At 39.2% G+C, this 20,608-nt stretch overlaps 2 protein-coding genes across 2 annotated transcripts; one reads left to right on the top strand and one right to left on the bottom strand.

The window, feature by feature from the left end:
- Nucleotides 1-11,263: 11,263 nt before the first annotated feature.
- On the bottom strand, nucleotides 11,264-12,336 carry Boh2 (Buddy of Hmr 2). The gene has a single exon (XM_017157260.3). It carries the CDS (start codon nucleotides 12,157-12,159, stop codon nucleotides 11,395-11,397), a length of 765 nt encoding a protein of 254 aa, XP_017012749.2. The 5' UTR covers nucleotides 12,160-12,336; the 3' UTR covers nucleotides 11,264-11,394.
- Nucleotides 12,337-20,125: 7,789 nt separating this feature from the next.
- Nucleotides 20,126-20,597, top strand: Vm32E (Vitelline membrane 32E). Its single transcript, XM_017157261.3, has one exon. The coding sequence runs from the start codon at nucleotides 20,165-20,167 to the stop codon at nucleotides 20,495-20,497; it is 333 nt and encodes a 110-aa protein (XP_017012750.2). The 5' UTR covers nucleotides 20,126-20,164; the 3' UTR covers nucleotides 20,498-20,597.
- The last annotated feature ends 11 nt before the right edge of the window (nucleotides 20,598-20,608 follow it).

Below are 20,608 nucleotides of genomic sequence, written 5' to 3'. Positions count from 1 at the left end.
AATTCGATCAATTTAGATACAAACACCCATTTATGCATCAGTACCTTTTATTAAACTACTCTCTCTGTGTATCCGAATCTTCATCTGTGTGTTTCGGTAAGTCTGTGTGGGTTGCCAGCAATACGTGCTGCCTTAATAAGCCCGTTAATGGAATATTAGGCAAAGAGTTTTATTTTTAGGGCAGGGGGCATACGCACATGGCGACACACTGAGGGACAAACACTCCGATTGAGTGGGACAAAAAGAAAAAAAAAAGAAGAGGGGACACCAAAGTCAAGCTGAAATTATCGGAGGCTGCCTCTTTGCACACTTCCCAGCGAGGTGGGTATCTCACGGATACAGATACTTTATAAACACACAGACGCACTCACGATCGAACGATTTTAGTGCTGGAATGCAATAAAATTTTATTTTTGTTTTGTCCGATTTGATTCAAGTTTTATAGTTTGTCTGCTTATTGTGTGTAGGAGACTAAAACACTCACACAAGTTCAGAACATGAGACAAAAACACACTCACACACACTCTCCTTTCGTACAATGACAAAAATTCCTAAACTGGTACAGGTATCATGGCTGAAATCGATTTACAAAACTTCGGGCACTTCACGGGGAGACTCACCAAATTATGTCCAACTGGAAGCGATTGGAATATTTATGGATACCGATCTAAACTAGTTTCTCTAATACGGATCTTAGGTATAATTAAAATGATCATGCTTGGAATACATTTCGAGTAAGATCTGGATGTATCCAGAGCATTTTTGACTTAACAAGAGAATATTATCAAAACATATTTTTATTTTTTTATTTTCATATATTTTTTAGCTTTATCAACTCACTTAGTTACTTTTTCGCACAATTCCAATCTAATAAAGTGTTTTTATAAAAATATAAAATAATCTTCGTTTAAAATATTTAATCCATATAAAATTCCCACAAACTGTAATATTCCTACAAACTATGTTTTCAATGCATCTGTAATTTTAAAAAGAAAATGAAAACGTTTTTTAAAGTATAAGTAAAACCCAAAATGGCTTGAAACGTTTAAACATTTTAAAATATTTCAGCCTTGTTCTTGCATCTACAATTTTTGCTAGTTTTCTTTGTAAATTTGTTTTATTCAATTAATATATAATATTGTTCTGAAAAAATCAAAGTATATTTTTTACGATGCCCTAAGATATTGTACCCCAATCCCATGAATTTGTCATCCCTGGTGTCACAGATGTAAAAGCTAACTATCTCAGGTACAAATGTGTGCAGCCGAAGGAAAAATGCTATTGGATTGGGGACTGTATCTGTGGCTGACATAAAGCAACTAAAAATAATACAAATACAGAGCGATAAATCTTGTAGGTGAAAGAAAGTGGAAGGCAGAACGAGGGGAGCCAAGATACGTGGCCATGTAGAAAAACCAGAGCTCTTGGTGATGCTGCTCGGGATGGAAATAGGGATAGGGGTCTCCGCAGCCGCGGCGGCTCTCCAAAGTACTTTCCTCTAATGGCAGTCACACGTATTAGAATTACCTTTCGGATTGGCTGCCCGGGTATCCACTTCTATGTTCATGGGCTGTGTATAAGTATCAAACTGTTTCGAATTAACGAAGAAAGGGGAGAGACAGAGGCATTGGCATCGCGACGTTTTTCGAATCGCTTTTGAATAAATTTAGTCACAGATCTTTGGGGTCGGTCGTTGTCTTCGTTTTTGGTAATAACATTTGTCTAGTCCCTCTCTTTCTTACACCGTCCTCTTTGGAGTCTTGGTGTATAATTCCAAGATCCTCCTGCCAGATAAATGGAGAGATGGAAAGAAAGCATCTTGTTCATTATTTTGTGGCCAGCTGGGTGATGGGGGAAAATCTGTTGGGACGGTATCGTTTTCCTCGTAATAATTTCCCAGCCTCGGACCAGCGGAGAGGGTCATAAAAAAGGCATCTCCATTGCTGGTACCGCTCGATCAAATTATGTAAATTTTGGGTTTAATGCTAGTATCGAAATAAACGTCCCAACTACAAAGACAACGCGCCCAGGCGAGAAAATCAAGAAAATCCAGAGAGGGAGAGTTTTTCTCTATGGCAATGTATAAAATGGTATGGTAATGGTAATAGTATATATGATAAAGAATATTTCACCATTAAGAGAAAAACAAATCATAAATTCAATGTTAATGGTTTGATAACATTTAAAGGTAACTTCCAAAAAGGTTTTATTGGCAAAGCACTTTTTAGAAGTTGGTTTATTTCGATTGGAATATTAAATTTAAAAAATAACAAAAATATATAAAAGCTTTTGATAAAGTTTAAGTCCAAAAACCAAAGGGTCATTAAACTTGGTCAATTGAGCGGAGGCGGCGGATGGTCTTTAGAGCAAACTCATTTCAGTTTTAGTCAGGCAAACAATTTGTACTGAAGTCCATAGGTAGATTTCTTTCGAAATAAAAGTGAACCAAGCAATAGATCATGAAACAAAGGCACTAACCGTTGGCCAATTCCATTTGTGGCATATTCTTATAGTCTTTTGGCTTGCCACGTACAACAGCGAAATGTATAAATAATGTCTTGTCGCTAATTTCATAGGAGTTATTAATTAATGTATGGGGCCGAGTGTTTCTTAGAGTTCGTGGCCGGCTAGTTCAACCATCTGCGGTCATTCCCATCCTCATTTGTATTCCAATTCCAATTCCAAATCCAAGTCCAGTTGATGTTATGCTAATCGGAGGCGGGGAGATACGAGGGGCTCTACGAGATTCGGCGGAGACATGTTCTCTGTATAAAATTAAATATCTTTTGATTGCCTTTGTGTGTGCGGAGGGATCGCAAAGCATTTTTCTATCTTATTTCCAGTTTTCTTATTTCGCTTATTATTATTATGGTTCCCTTTCGGAGCCAATAAATGCCCACTAACCAAATTTGAATATAAGTTGAAATTTCTTCTCAGTTTGGAAAGTTCATTGCACCGATCGAAGATGTGGAATGAACGTGATTTATATTTGGAATGCGGTTACCACACTTGCGGAGAGGAGTTCCCCGAACTAGAAAGGATTTTACACAATCGATCGGGATTCTCCTGATCGTGAATCTAATCAGCAGGTGTCGTTCAGTGGCCCAATAAACTGGAGTACCCAAATCGCATTTGGTCGAACGTGATTTCGCACTCAAGATAGTTGCATCCAGGACACAGTTGTCCCGCCCCTTTTGTCCCTTTCTTCTGGGAACTGCAATTGTCCAAATGCATTCCGTCGGTGTCCTTTGTGCACCACGTATCCTTGGACGTGCGTCCTGCCAACATTTTCGAACTGTTTCTAGATTACCAAACTGTCCCACATATGGGCCGTTCTTTTACAAACCGAACAGATTTGGCAAAAAAAAAAATTTCACATTTTTGATTTGCCTGAAACTTTTTTTACACGTACTATTCGGAAAATAAGTTAACACGTGTATCAGGATTTGACCGAAAAAAAATTATTTTCCTAGTTAGAATTTTTTTAAGTGTGCCAAAAATTGTCAAATTTGAAAAAGTACCCTCTCATTGAAAATCTGTATCTCCGGTTATATGAATCCAATTGACTTCATGTCTTTTGCATTAATTCCTCTAAAACCTCTCCTTTCAAAATAAAATTTCTTAAAAAAAATTTTTTTTTTAATTTCTTAATATTAAAAACAAATTAAGATTTAAAAAAATTTTTTAACTATTGCCCCCACAAAAAAAATTTTTTTTTTTTATTTTAATACTTGCGCCATATTGTTAGTTACAATCGGTTTTTGTAAAAAGTTGGAGCCACTTTTAGTTTTTAAAATATCGAATTTGTTTTAGCAAGGCCTCGGCCTTTTTCTATGAAAAAACGTCGCAGCAAGTAGATCTACTCTCTCACTCTTATCGGATCCTAATGGAATTTATGTTTTCTCATTGTTTATTAGTCCTTTAACAATTGTTAATGATTAAAAGTTAAGTTTTAAGTTTTTTGACAATTTCTGAATGACAAAAAATAAAAAGTCATTTTTTAATCAATTAAAAACTTACAACTGTTTATTTAACCGTCTATTTAATAAACAATAATTTTAAATTTATTTTATTTATTATTTTTTTATATTATGTAATTTATTAAACATTTTTAAATATTTATTTTTAAATTTAAAAAAAAAATTAATTAAATTTTATAATTTTTTATTTTTATTAAATAAATTTTTTTAAAAACTTAAAAATAAATATTTAAAAATGTTTAATAAATTACATAATATAAAAAAATAATAAATAAAATAAATTTAAAATTATTGTTTATTAAATAGACGGTTAAATAAACAGTTGTAAGTTTTTAATTGATTAAAAAATGACTTTTTATTTTTTGTCATTCAGAAATTGTCAAAAAACTTAAAACTTAACTTTTAATCATTAACAATTGTTAAAGGACTAATAAACAATGAGAAAACATAAATTCCATTAGGATCCGATAAGAGTGAGAGAGTAGATCTACTTGCTGCGACGTTTTTTCATAGAAAAAAGCCGAGGCCTTGCTAAAACAAATTCGATATTTTAAAAACTAAAAGTGGCTCCAACTTTTTACAAAAACCGATTGTAACTAACAATATGGCGCAAGTATTAAAATAAAAAAAAAAATTTTTTTTTGTGGGGGCAATAGTTAAAAAATTTTTTTAAATCTTAATTTGTTTTTATTATTAAGAAATTAAAAAAAAAATTTTTTTAAGAAATTTTATTTTGAAAGGAGAGGTTTTAGAGGAATTAATGCAAAAGACATGAAGTCAATTGGATTCATATAACCGGAGATACAGATTTTCAATGAGAGGGTACTTTTTCAAATTTGACAATTTTTGGCACACTTAAAAAAATTCTAACTAGGAAAATAATTTTTTTTCGGTCAAATCCTGATACACGTGTTTACTTATTTTCCGAATAGTACGTGTAAAAAAAGTTTCAGGCAAATCAAAAATGTGAGCCAATAAAAGGTGTTCGGTTTGTAAAAGAACCGCCCATATGAAAAAGTATTTAATTGTCTGCATCACTTGCTGAATAATGAAATTCAAAGTAATTTTTGTGCTTGATAAAAGATAAGAAGAGCAATTGAGTTAGCAAAATGGGCATGTGTAAAAGTATTTGAATGCAATGAAGCCAATTGTTTTAATAAAAAATACCTAAAGGGCTCAAGATTCTGTTCTGATTTATGGAAAACTAAAAAGTTTGTACCTGAGGCTTATGGAAGATGTTGGATTTATAATGTAATGGAAGTAAATCCTTCCCCTCCATCTTTTTGGAAATACCGTTTTACTTTTTACTTTACTTTTTTAGCCTTTAGGCTTCTCAAAAAATGGACCTAAAACGGCATTTTAAAAAGTAACAAAGTTTAAATAAAAAGTCCTTGCTTAAACTATAAGGTAACTAAAATTACCGAAGAACTATATTGGCTCAATAAAACCCTTCATGAATTTTTTGCGCCAAAAGCAAGGAAATACCCACAAGGAGTGATTGTCTTGCCACAAAACTTTGCGGCACTTACATTTCTTATTGATTCACATTTTTTACCGTCAATTTCCCAGCTCGTGGTCGAAATTACTCACAAAGTTTTCCAATGAAATGCATGAATAATGTCGAAAGAAGTTGGGTAAGTTCGCGGTGCAATCACAATTATTTTAGCTCCAGCTACCAAATAATGGAGGCCACTGAATGGGATGAATGGGTTTGGGAATGGATGTGAAAATGGTGGGACCCGAGTTATGTTACCGGGCATTCAGAGGCGGTGAGTCAGCCGGGGCGTCGCATCAGTAAACAGGAAACGGGCAACACGATGACGGCGAGGAAGGAGGGGGATCCGAGTGCCTGCAGCGCGAAATGTTGCACCATGCAGCCATCGCACACACTCACATCCCAGTGACTCTGATTTCGTATATCTCGGCGGGGCTTTCGGAGGGGGAAATAATAAAAAAGATTCTTTATTTCAGAAGGAGTAAATGTCTGAACAAATTTGAGCTGCAATGAGCACGGCCATAAAGTGAGACACTGAGATTACTTGGCAAGAGATTGTAATAGCAGGCCGGGCTCGTTAGACCGCATGAGATATAGGATGTATATCCCGACTCACCGCGCAGAAAGCGAAATTCTGCAGAAGAGGCCAGTGCCGAGATACAGATACATGTGCAGGGCAGGCAGATCGACCTTGAAAATGCAAACTATGCCGGCTGAGGAGGGCGCTACGAAAGTGAAGGAGCCCTCGGCGGGATAAAGGGGGGGTGGGGGCGTACCGGGTCCTATCATCCCATGCCCATGGACCCAGATCGCAAAACGAGTTTCGCTGCATCTGTGTGTGCGGAGCGTATCTAACAGATACATCCGTATCTGCATTTGTATCTGTTTCTGCACAGTCGCCTGGGATACATGGGAAAAGTCAAAGCGAAGAACCGCAAAGCAAAACTCGGTCTTTGTGCCAATAGAACTTAGAATGCGGTAGGACGAGGACAGGGAGAGGCGAATAACGATGCAGACAGCCCCTGCAAGTTGTTATTCTCCTCAGAGAACCGAGCTTTTGCTCTTTTTGTTGACTTCGTTTTGCAGGAAACGATCCCCTGTTAAAAAGTACACTCATAAAATGGAAAGGGAAAAATGCTTTTAAGAATTCGATACTATATAGAATTTTTAGAGATAATTTAAAACAAAAACCAAATCTATAGCAAAATATTTTTTCATGAGAGATAAACATTTTAGTAAGCTCACAATAAATTTAAAACTTTGAATTATCCTAATTCAAAAGAATATTTTTTACTAAACAGATATTAATTTATTCACAGTGTATCTCTCACACCACAATTGGGCAATTGTGGGAAATGGGAGCAAGTTGTCCTTCTAAACTCGTTCACATATGCTTTTTCTTGTTTTTGGGTTTAGCTTTGGGATTTGTTTTGGTGCCAAGTCAAGTCTGTGTGGGGGCGGCGATATGCAAGATTTGATTTTGACTTCACATGCACAATGGATATTCGGTCGTTTGCGGCTCAGGCGAAACTTAATTAACTTCATTTATTTGCCCGCAAATTTGACACATTTCAAAATTGAATGCGAAAAAAGTGGCGAAGTTGTCCTTTAAATCTCACGAAAGTGGAGTATGCAAAAGTAAGAAGTTGCGGGAAATGGAATTTTGATATATTAGAAAATTGAGTGTTTATATGGGCAATGATTTCCTTTTCAAGGCAAAATGAATATTTGAAACAAGAGAACAAATTTATAAAAATATTCTAATATAAAAACTGAAAAGAAGTGTGTAATTTCAGACAAACTAAACTTAATTTTTTTATAAACATTATTTATGACCTTAAGCTGGCTAACAACTACTATAGTACAGTATTTCTCATCTTATTAAAATGTAAATTAAAAATATATTTAATTTATATAGTTGTAATTTTTTATCGTTGTTTTCCAGACAATAATAGGAACTTCAAAGGAAGTGTGGGACTTTTCCAAGGAGCTTTCTTAAAGGTAGAGCAATCAGCTACTTATCTGTGAATCTGAATTCCATGAAACCGATGCAACCCAACTTTGCATTATTGCCACAGGCAAATCAGGCTATTACATCCCGGCCAGGGAAGCTGGGATTGGGATCCGAGTAGTCGGAGTGGGAATGACAATATAGGGCTTCATAAAGATGAGCGTTTTATGCATCCTTAACTTACACTCTATTTTAATTGCCGCGCGATCCTCAGAGGCTCTTTCTCCGTTTCTCCGCTCCAGTCCCAAGTTTAGGTTTAAATCCCAAGTTCCAGACCCGCCGATCTCATGTGCAATTAAACAATCCGCGGAGTGGGAGGGGAAGTAAGAAGGTGGAGGGGCAAAAGCAAATTTACGTCCGCTGTCAAGAGGCAGCGACGTAGCGTATTTAATATTTTTCAGCGTGCTTTACCTTTTCATGTTGTGTCATCATCAGCATCAGCATTCAGCCACTGAGCGAGCGTCACTGCAAAACATACAGATACTCCCGATCCCATCCGATCCCGATCCCCATCCCGATCTCGATCCTGTTCCTCCACAAATTTGTACGCTCAACTACAAACTAAAAAGTCTTAAAGTCTTAAAAGCATTTGCGGCCAAAAGACAGCGGCGAAGGCAAAAAGTAAACACAATAAAGGCATAAAAATTGCGAGTGAGCAAAACAAATAAAAATCGAGTTGAGCGAAAAAGACGCGAAACAAAATGCTGACCACTGTGTCCATGGGCGGCGGAGGGGGGTAGGGAAAGAGGGGTAGGTGGTCGATCCCCTTCGCTGTTGTTGTTTTGTATCTGTGCTGCTCATTTGCACTTGGAATACAAAAGATACATTTTCGTAAGACCATTTTGACATGACAAGATAACGACAAGCAATCCGACCGAGCGACTCACCAGCCGGAGCCTCCGGAGGGGGTTCCTCAGACCGAGGACACCCTGTACCGCTCATTGGCTCCTGGCTCTCGCCAACCAACCCAACCGAACCCGACCTTTGGCTGAGTGTTTCGTATTTTAATTTTCATTACGGCCAACTCGACTTACCATTTCAGCACTCAACAAAATATCAGTAAAATATTGAGCTTGCATTGTAATTACTTACAAAATTTTAAAATTTTCAATCTAATTAAACAAACATGATTAAATTCTGAAATTTGTCCAGGAAAAGGATTATTTATTTTACTAAACTGTCTTAAAATTTAATTGATCATTAATTGGTTAGAAACCTTTATTTAGGATATCTTCAGATCCCTTATTAAGTTAAAAGCAATATACATATTAACATATAAGTTCATAGATTTTCTGATGGTATAAAAAGAAAAAACCTTTTTATTTATTTATTGGGAAATTGAGGTAGAAAAAAAAACTACCTACCTTTTCTCTCAGTGCCCTTTGCACTCTCCGCCGCCACCTTTTATCCACTAAAGGTTCTTGAGAAGCTGCGCCAGCGACGACAGCAGCGAAGTTCTCGCAGGCAGCGCAAAGTGAGTATTTCCAAGAAATTGCAAATTATTTTTGAGCCGAGCGCCTGCGCCTGCTCCTCGCCCTGCCAGTCCCCTGATCCCGATCTCGGCTCCTCGAGCTGGAGCCCCAGGTCCCGAGGTTCCTCGGCAGAAGCCGCCGCCAAAATGAGTTAGCATCCCAAAAACCCGGCCGGCTGGCTCTCGTGTCTGAGGAGTACTCTTCGCCCCTCCCCCTCCCAACCACCGACAAAACACCAGGTACTTCTGCCCATTGACACTCTCGTCCCGGGATCCTCTGGCCCTCACTCCTCGGGTGACTTTCTGTCCAGCCATCTCGGCCATCAAGTGCCCCAACTCCATGCCCGAACTCCTTTTCGCTCCCCCCATAAAGTCGTGTTTATGCCTTCTCATAAACATTTTTATTTTAATGATTTTTATTATTGCGCACATTCGTTACTTTTTATACAACCCCGGCGAGGATCTCTTCTGGAGCCTCGCTGGCGTATCGAATGTGATTCGGCCGCCGTGTCCCCACAATTGAGTCCTGATCTTCGCCGGCTAAGTAGTTGCGCCTGTACCTGCTGGCCACCTATACAAACACACATAAATTTATATGTTTACTTATCCCTGAAAAATTCCTGTGATATAGTCGGTGGTCCTAACTCAGAGATTTTTGTTTTCTTCCTTTGTAAATATCAATGTGGAAAACTATTATGATATTCTATCAAAAACTTTAAACATTTCAAAAATCTAATTAAAAAGTTCAGCTTTTTTAGTATTACCTTTTTTAATAATATATAAATGTTGGTAAATTATACATCATTTGGTTAAAGCATTTATAGAAATCAATATAGTAATATGGGTTCCAATTTAATTTTATATTTATTGGTCTTTTGTTTCGGGGCAACATTTAATCACTTGCTATTTCCCATTTATATAAAAACTTAAAGTTACTAGAACCTAATTAAATGATTGATTTTCGCTTATTCATTAGCCGTATAAATTCTAATTTATTTTTTTGATGTGGGTACAGTTAAAAGAAACGTTATATATTTAATTTTTTTAATTGAAGTTTAACAATTTTTTTTTATTGGCTATCCGTAAATTTAATTTTTAAGGAAGTCAATGAGTGTAACGAAATTGCTTGGAAGATTTGCCTCGATGGAGTAATTTCGGTTGCTTTTTTGGATCCCCTCCCATTTACTGACATCCATGGGGACACCTTTCATGTGGCAGGGATCGGGATAAGTTGATGGCTGAGTCGGGACAGTGTCCGCATTTGCAACCAATAAAAATTAATTTACGTTCGATTGCAAGGTTTTCGCGCTCGGATCGAGAGCGCCGCCGCCGCCTCCGTTGATGACACATAAAATGCCACATTTACGGCCCCTTAAGACGCGACTCGGTCTCTTCACTTTTAGCCAACATAAAAATGTTTACTTCGAAAAATGGCGATTTTTCGAGGGGCAGGGGAAAGCGCAAGCCGAATGAGCGACTTTGAAAGGTTGCGATGGTTTCACTACTTGCCCAAACCCCTAACTCTAAAACCGAGAGTAACCGCCATTGCAGAATTGGCCCTGGCGCAGTTGGCCATTTGGATTTTATGCCCCCTGTCTTATCCCCCCTCCCTCGATTGCTTTGGGGATCGTGAAACCTTTCCAGGAATCGGAAACTGGGATCGACCGCACACCGCCTGACTGCCGCTGATATCTTCCCTCAGGACAGGCCTGCAGCTCGGCACTTCCACCTTGAAGCTCATTGCTTTGATGTTTGGCCCGTTTGCCTGCCAGAAATTAATATCCGATTCGTTACTGATACGATTTGGCCAAAGGAAGGGTTTAAAGGAAGAGGGGATAGTTTATATAATGCCAAAGCTAATTTAAAATGATTTGGAAAAATATATTTGAAGTATTTATTTTGGAAATATTAAATTAGAAGAGTAGATTGTAATAATTTAAATTTTAATCCTTATGGAAGATTAGATATGGAATATCTTACAGCTATTACTTAATAAAAAATAATAATTTTTATATTCATATTCTTATCAATATCTATTGGGTATTTTTAACACACAACTTTGATTTTTTTTAGATTTTACCACTTATTGAAAGAAAATTATTATTTTTATATTCAAATGATTGATTTCTATCATTCGCCTTTGTCGAGAAAATAAATCAGTCATGAAATTTGCATGTAATTTATTTATTTTAATAAGTAAAAGCTGCAAAGGTGTTTTTCACAATTTTTTTACCCCAGTTCAGAGGAGCTTTTCATTGATTAATAAGAGAAGTAAATAAAGATACAAGAACAGACATGGTCGTTTAAGAAGTACATATTTTTATTAAATTAACAATGATTAAGGTGTTTATATTAATTATATCTAAGGCCCTATTAGTTGCCCCAAGCGTATTTGGTAGAACTTAAGTAACTTCCAGAAAGAAAGGAAGTCGGTCATCTAGCGGCGATGGCTCTCCTGCAGACTGGCCACCTTACGTCGCAGCTCGAAGAGCTCCGCCTGAAGGCGATCCACGGATTCGACCGGTAGTCCACTGGCAGCTGGCGGAGCGGCTGAAGGAGCTGGAGCAGAAGGACTAGCCACTGAGGCCGGGACTCCACGGGCAAATGGAACGGCTCCCTCGACGCTGGCAATGGAGAAGTCCGGATGGATCTGGGGCGTTGTTACATGGCCGCTGCTTACAGAAGTGCCACCAGGAGTTGAGATTGAGGGCACCGGACGTGCTGGCGCTGGCGAGGAATGGGTAACGAGGGTGGTGGGCGGCACACCGCGGTGATTGGCGATGAGTTTCTGCAGCTTGCTAACTGCACTGTCGCGCTGAGATTCCAGCAGGCGACGCATGGACTCCTGGTCACCGGATCGTGCCTTCTCCAGCGAATCGGATCCCTCGTCGATGAGCACATAGTTGATGACATGGGCATGGGTGCCCGGCTTGATGCGATAAATGGGCTGGCCGCCATCGCCGCCGCTCATCTGCGAAAGCGACGGAATGTCGCCCATTTTGGCCATCTCGCCGCCCACCTGGAAGATCGATGTGTGCCCATTGACGACCAGTGGCTTGGACATTATGTACGGCGAGGAGACGAACTGTGAGCACTTGCGCTTGGTCTTGTCCACAACGGTGGCCACTTTGCATCCCGCCGTGCTGCAGGCGCGCAATGGAAGCAGATTATCGCCGCCAGAAGCCGCATTTGGTTGCTGCATTTTGTGGGCCAATTAACGGGTGTTGTGGTTCAGAAATAAGTGATTTTTGTTCGTTGACAATTCGCTTGTCTTTTCCTAACTTCGCACCAACTTTTAATTCAACTTTTTTCCTTAATTTTATGTTTTTATTCGCCTTTTGCCAAAATCGGCGTCGTCTTTATCTGCAGTGTGAACATGTGCGTCAGGCGTTAGTGCATTTGAGGGGTTCTCCTTTGGTTTCTTAAAAAATACCAGCGGACTAGTGCGCATGTCGATAGACCGATAGTCTTTTGGCGGGCAGTTTGAAAATCAAATATGGAATCTAATGAATTTAAATTGTAATGCTGTTTGCTTGCGAGGTTTTAAGATATTTTGTAGGTTTGTTTGGGGTTTTGTAGATCTGTAAATGTATTTTGTATAAATAAATAAATAATATACTTGTTGATAACTTAATTCTAAATGTTATATATATATTTATAAAATGGTGGATAATAAAACTATTCAAAATCAGTGTAAGTCCAGGTGTCTGCTTAATGCGTTAAGTAAAATCAATTGAAATCGCTCAAGTTTTAGGCATGTCGCGCAGAGGGATAATGAATAATTTGCATATAAAATCGAGGTGAGAGCATTCGGGTGTCTGGGAAATCATGCGTGGGTGCAACGACCACCGCCGTGACCTCGAAACGGGGCAGAAGGAGCTGGTCGGAGGGGAGAGGAGTGGGCAGGAGGAGTTGCACCCGCTTCATTTACATTCCAAGTACTTTAAAAGCGGACGCAGTCGAAACGCGCGGTCGTTAAAAGATGCTGCTCGGATCGCATTGGACAGCGGGCAGCGGGTTTTAGTACTGGAACTGCGACCGGACAGTTCCAGCCGCCAGCTTCTTTAATTTCCACTCGTCAATCATCCATCTCGACGAACTTGGCCGGCACTCAGAGTTGCAGCCTCATTGTTGGCTCAAATGAAATAATTACTTTAGCACACAGCGACTGACTGACTCCGTCTGGAAATGGAATGGCTTGGTCTTGGGCCTGAGCTTGGGCCCTTCGTGCATCTGCATCCTTAGTCATGGCCAATATATCGACTCGCATTAACCACGACCAAACAACAACTGCGGTCGGCGATGGCAGTGCAATAAAATCCTACAACACGTTTCGTCCCGAGTCCGGGAATAATAAGAAATGAAATGCCATTTATTAAGCATTAATAAGTGCAAGCGTTCACGTCCATCCATCCTCCATCTCCTCCAAGTGCACGAGGAGCACTCCCATCTGACTCAGCATGCGATTGTGGATGCGATGCCTGTGGCCATCCAGGCCCCTTGTTCCCTTCCCCCCATATGTACATCCCACTTGGTTAGTGTTATGCTAACATGCAGCCTCCATTTTGACCATAAAGTCGCGTCAAGAAGGGCAGGAAGATAAACTCGTAGGGTGGCCAGGATCAAAGCCCCACTCTGGCCAAGCAATTTAGTCATGTCTAACGAATCTTTATAAATGTGGGTCATTCGTCAGTTTTTCATAGCTATAAAAATATGTTTCCTTAATAGACCATTACACAGAGCTTTTACAGAGATCTAATGTCCTCCCTATTTAAACAAAAATAGTAAAACACATTTTACAACATTATTTCATTGTAAATAATAGTGTGAGTGAATGGTGTTCTGCTTTAAATGAGCAATAGTAATACTTTACAAATTATATAAAAATTTAAAAGTTAAGATTAATTGTAATATGCGATTTTCAATCAAATTCAGATTTAAACTTCCCATTAAAGGCCTTAAAATTTTCGTTATTGAAAACTTTGCAGCGTTATACAATAAATAATATATGTGTGTACATCCCGAAGAAGTTTATACCCTTTGATGGCCGTGACTAATCAGAATTCAAGCCGAGTACCTGGGACCTTCGAAATAAAACACAGCTAACCGGCGAAAACTGCACACAAAGGACCGTCGGCACCTGCAGGGTTAACTTAATTAAATTCCATTGCGTTTTGGCTCAGAAATGTGGGCAACATGATGCAATTATGAATTATAAAATTAATATAAAGCGCACTTAACATGCAGGACCGTCGACGGCAGCGGAAATATTTCACCGAATCCAGCCCACAGACCCAATCCCCAAAAGCCCAAAAGCCCAACCGCAGAATTCCCCTCAATGGCCGGCGAATGAGAGAGCCTCCTTCTCCTTAGTTATTCTTCTTTTTGAGAGGTTGCTGGGTGTGGTGGACCCTAAAATCTTAATTGCAGGGAACGTATAAGTGCAGAAACTGGGGAGCTGCAAGTGCGGATCCGAGGGCAGGGTCTTTGAAGGCTACAATTTTTGTTCGTATTTTACCTTTGAAATATTCGCTAAGACTGATATTAAAATGTGTAGTATGTGCATTCAAAATTAATTGTTGAAAGCAATAAGTTAGCCTTCCGGTTTGTCAATTATTTTAAAATATATATTTTTATCCCTGTTTATATTTTTTTGGAATGTTTAAATGGCTTGAAAATTAACTGAACATATAACATTTTTTTGGATTATAATGAAACTTTTGATGACTTTTGAGCCTTTATTTGAAATTATGTACTAAGGTACATTCATTTGATTAATAAATGTTATCCTATATTTGCATGCAGTGGCCTAGCCATGATTTGTTTGTGGGGAGGGGCGGTTGATTTTTGGACCCTTACATCCTTCACTGCCCAACTTCACTCGTGCACTTGGACCCTCATCAAGGCTGATCGATTCGGACAGTTCGCATTGGAAGAAGACTTCGAGGTTTTCGGCGAGTCATGCCACTTTACAGGGAATTTGGCGTAATGAGAAAGTATTAGTGCTCGTGTGGGTGGGGCTGTGGGGTGTGGCAGGTCGATGAACCTGCCTGGTAATGGCACTCTTCTTCGCAGGTGACAACCCTGTGCAATTGCCAAAATCCACGAGATACTGAAAAGTCCGCACCAGCATCTAATGGCATGTGAACATGTCTGGGACTTGTCTGCCACGCCAAACAAGTTGCATCCCTTCCTTTTACTTCTGTTTTATCTTGCCTTACTTTATTCCCAAGTTTTTTCGGAGAGTTGTTTTAAAAAAATTGAATTCCACGACTGCGTCGGCCAACACATGACATCCATTTCGACGGTAACAGTAGCAACAACAACAAGAACTTTGGCTTCAGTAACCAGTACGAGATGTTCGTAAAGCCTGTATGACATTACTCTTGTTCCCTTAAAAATCCAATGACTTAAGGAAATGGGGATATAAGAAAAATAGTAAACAAAATAATAATTAATAAGAGCTAAAATATAAACATAGTCACACATAAGGACAGCTGGAATCTGTGCTATGTAAATACAAGTAATGCTAACAAAATCTCTCTAGTGTAATAATTTTGGAGTACATTACAATATACCTAAAGTCCTTACTTTTTATCAGTGTTATAAGAGCATAATACCAAAAATTCCCAAAGCTGCTCTGTACTTGAGCCCCATCAAGTGAACAGCAAGCTGCGACGGAGAGTCAGGATGTTCTGCTGATGTTGTTGTTGTTGCTTCGGTTGTCTGGCAGACTGGAATCAGACACAGCAACAGCCACAGGCGGCGGGACAACGGACAAACGGACAACAGACAACGGACAACACTTCCAGCAGTGCAAACTCCATGCGCAGTGCGCATGCGCAGCGTATGTAGCTGTTAGACACAGACACACAGATATACGATACTCACACTTGCACTTGCATTTTGCCCGCGGACAGTGGGAAACGACAAGAAAAGAAATGAGAAGAGAAGAAGCGATCGCGAAAAGGAGACAAACCCGAGAAACGAAACGGGCAAATGTTTCTGTTAACCTTGACTTTGAAATTCTCATTGCAAAAGCCGAAGAATGTACGCAAACATAGCCACATAAATATTTATATGTAGTATACTCGTGCGATCAGCGCTCTTCTTGCTTTTATTTTCGATTTCCTGTTCAGAGCCTGCCATTTGGTTACTTAATGACTATCTCTACTCTTGCCATTCCAGATGAAACTAAGCCAAACGACTTCAAACCGATCCCAGTAGCTAGAAGATCGCCACCAAGGAGAGGGGAAAAGGATCGCGGTTTATAGCTCAGCTCCATTTAGGAGCCAACTGCAGCACTTTTGTACGCCGTGAGAATTGCGGAACCAACAGGTATGAACTTTAAATGTTGATCTCTAAAAATATTACTTCAATGTTTTATCAATTTAGTTTAAAATTTCAAAGTGGATAAAAATATTCCTAATTTAATAAATTTTTATCCTATTCAGGAGATTCCATTTTACTAAGTAATTGCATAAAAACAACAATAAATGATTTTACTTTGTTATTTTTTGAATCCTTTTTGAGATAGGAAATCCATTTTGGATAGAATACATATGTGTAAACTATTTAAAACCTCTTGGGCCCATTCGTTATTACTAAGCTATTGTTCTTGCCCCCAGTTCGATGGAATGAAATGCATTGTAGTGCCAATAAATTAGGTTTTATTAAACAAATGGTCTCAAATCGTATCTGTGACCCACAAGTGGCCCAGCCCGACTTGCTAGGGCAGAGCATCCTGGGCCCTGTGCATCCACATCCTCATCCGCCAACTGGTTGGCCCCATTAATCGCATTCATTGCGACTACATCCTAGGAGTTCGCTTCCACTTCCGTTCCCCCATAGAAATCCGCGTTGAATGGAATTTGAAAATCGATAAATGGCAATGGCGACGGAAATTGCTGTTGCATGGCGGTTGACACCGTGTTAATGGGCCACTTATAACGGCATTGTTAGCGCTGGTTGCACACGGATCTTATCCCCATCCCCCCATCCCAATCCCCTGCCACTTTAAATGTAGCTCCCCTTCTCATCCCATACTTTTAACCTGGTTGGAGCCTTTGCAGCTGCTTCTGTTTTTGGCCAAAACAGAGACACGTGCCCTGTTCCGAAAGCATGAATTATAAAGACGCTGCCTGTTCGGAAAGGTGAGCACCTGAAAGGTGTTTGTTCGTCTGGGCGGCTGCTAATTAAATTTAATTTAAAACAAAGCTCGGCATTTCGTCAACTTTGCGATTCGCGAGGATCCCTTTTGCCATCTCCATCTCATAATTGACGACTGCCGTTGGTGGTGGCGAGGAAACAGGATCTTAAATTACCACAGGGAAAGTGTGGCAACACAGTGTTTTTTTTCGAGGCCCCATCAACTTAGATGCCGTAAAAAGTATTAGGCTGCAGCGCATCGACTCCTTAAAGCACTGCAAAAAATTTAAGTAGTTCTTTAAACAATTTTCAAAAAAATTGTAAATGTGTACTTTCCACTAAAGTTTAAAAGGCTAAAACAGTTCTTAAAAGTTATAGTGATGAGATATAGTAGTGAGGGATATATGCATTCTGCAAATCGACTGCTTGCACTGCTTGAATTCCTTTATTTGCTTATAACTTATTGTTATATTATTATTATAAATTGCATTTATACTTTTCAAAAATCTTTACTTTACACTTTTTTGTTTAGAAAGAAGATTGTGGGTTAGTGATGATAGACTGGACAAATGAATCGAGTTTGAAAATATCACTTTCTCAGTGCACGAACAAGGATAATGGCCGTGGGCGAAGGATCGTAGAGGATCCGGCGCCGGACCTTCCGCTAAGTACCGAGACATGTTATTGGCTTGTCAGCTTTTTTGCCCTCGGTGTTCAGCTCCATGTGTGCGTATGTTGTGGATCCTCCTCCTCAGCCGCAGGACCAAGTCAAGGAGCCAAGGCAGGAGCAGCTGGGTCGGTCTTAGTCGCTGTCTAAGCGAAGGCAGGTGGCTCGAGCCAATGCCGATTAGGGCCACCGATCTCTGGCCATTGTCTACTAAAAAAAAAGGTTAAGAGAACCCAAAGGAGCAGAAGACAATAAAATATCGTGGAGGGAGGGCCAAATAAACCAAAGTCTTGGCCTTCGAAACGGGCTTAAATATTCATTGATCATCTACTGAGCCAATAACCAATTAAAACTCTACCCAAGATATATCCCAAGGCCATTGAAAAACAAAAACATTTCCCCCTCATCGAGTGCACAGGCAGCCCTTCAATTGGAGTTCCAGTTAAGATGTATATCTTGGGGCCATGTCTGGATGGGATCGCTCTCGCGAGCAGGCCAGGTATTTGTTTACCGTTAGAGGGGGCAATCAAAACGGCTCTCAACGCCGTCTTTCGGTGGATGTGGGGATCCGATCCAGTCCAAAAACGAAGGTGCCCCACTTTGAAGGCCAGCGGCACCAAGCCTATGATTAAAATTTAGGTCTGATACAGCGGTCGGTGGATCATACATACTTATGTATATGGTGCATGTGCGTAATTGCCCGTCCCAATCCAGCGGTCGCGATCCTTCTCAAATTAAAGTTTACTCCTCCCTTCGTTCGGGGGGAAAGCTACCTGCACCCGAAGTTAGACAATATCAGAGGGTCTTTCGATTTGGCCGGCAGTCGCATGAGAAACGGTTCATTTTCATCGCCACAATTAGAGTTATTTACGTATGCATTAAGCACTGAATTAATGAACGAGCCAAAGTTAGTAAATTAAATTATTATGAAACAGGATTGTAATTCTATAATATTTATTAAACAAGAATGCTTTGAAATGTATTTTCTAATTGCATGGTTCGGTAATAAAATGCAATATTTATTTGATTCTTCTGCGAATCATTTGCATAGGATACATTTTAAAATTGGTCTTGCAATTTATGCACTCTACACAAGAACATTTGCGATTGATTCTTTTCAGTAAATTTGAATTTCCATAATAACTGGACACAGGTCAAATACGAGTTATGACTAAAAGATGACATAAATTGACCATCAACATTTCCATTTGTTGCTCAATTATGGTCAAAGAACTACACAGACAACAAATATCATGACATTGGATCTTATCCTTTAAAAATGTATAGTCAAACAGTTTTTGTATCCAAAAATTAAAAAAAATGTGTAGGTACATTTATTTAAATTTATAATTTAAAGACATTTTGTAAATACATTTTGTTGTAACATAAAACGACAAGTAAAAATTAATAAATTCGAGATCTCATACGAACAGACAGACAGTCAGACAGTCAGACAGAAACCGACTAGGCTAGTGATCCTGTTTAAATATCTATAATCTTTATAAGGTCGGAAATACTTCCTTCTTCCTGTTACATACTTCCCAATAAATACCAATATACCATTTTAGTTACGAGAAATAGCAAAAACTAGTGACTACCAAGTCTCAAAATTCAAATCTCTTTTATTGGTTTCTGTCTATGCTAACTGATCGGAAACCCGAAAGATGTCGCTTTAGAAAGATATACCCGTTACTTAAACCGAAACAAAAAGTGTTGCATACCTACTACAAAACAACTCTCCAAAAAGTTGATTTCAATAAAATCTGGTCACAAAATTAAAATTTTAGTTTTAAAATAAGAAAATAGAAAAGGTAATTTACTTTTGGAAATCAGGTCTCTCTTATAATTCGTATTTGAATTGTGGGAGCTAATATGATCTTGGCCAGATTTTGTTGAAAAATCGGCACATATTTATTTGCCTATTTAAATAATTCCATTCTATTTGAATAATCCTTATAATATTATGCTTTCCATTTCACGATTTGTGGTTTTTAATTGTGTATAATTTAATGGTAGAACCCGAGCTAAAAGTTTAATCACAATTTTGTTGTATTTAAAATACAAATCTTCAAAAATATTTGATCGATAAACAGCTGAGACCCTCATAAAGGGAACTTCGAACACAATTAAGTAATGTTTCTTTTTTGTTAACCCACAAAAAGGCGATAGACAGCATGGTGACAGTGAGTTTTTTCCATATTGTGCGAAAATTAAAGACCCGCAAACCCCAATCGCCTCTAGTTTTCACCCAGTTTAATTTGCTTGCCATGTGTTGGCTCTGCAGTTTTTCGAGCGTGCGTAAAAAATGCAGAGTTTTAGTTTGGTAAACGCACGACTATAAGAGTGCCTCACTGAGGGTGTAAAGTGACAGTTGTAAAACACGGAATTTAACATGAAGATCATTGCTTTAATCGTCGCTGCTCTTGTGGCCTTTGTCGGTGCTTCCTGTCCGTATGCTGCAAACCCGGCCCCGGCCCCTGGCTATCCGGCTCCAGCCTGTCCCACCAACTACCTGTTCAGCTGCCAGCCCAACCTGACACCCGCTCCCTGCGCCCAGGAAGCTCCTGCCTACGGATCCGCCGGAGCCTACACGGAGCAGATTCCCTTCTACGTGGGAAAGCCCAATAGGGAGCAGTTGCAGCAGTTTCACCAAAGGATAGGAATGGCAGCCCTTATGGAGGAACTTCGCGGCTTGGGCCAGGGAATCCAGGGTCAGCAGTACTAGTCAATTAATCTAAGGACTACAGCTTAGATGATGTTTGTGTATATTTTTGATTCAGACTCTATATTTGGACTATTAAAATTAAACCGATTTTCAAAGAAAACTATATTGTTT

The sequence above is a fragment of the Drosophila takahashii genome, chromosome 2L (genome assembly GCF_030179915.1).
Source record: "Drosophila takahashii strain IR98-3 E-12201 chromosome 2L, DtakHiC1v2, whole genome shotgun sequence".
Lineage (NCBI taxonomy): Eukaryota > Metazoa > Arthropoda > Insecta > Diptera > Drosophilidae > Drosophila > Drosophila takahashii.
This window is presented reverse-complemented; position numbering and strand designations above follow the sequence as displayed.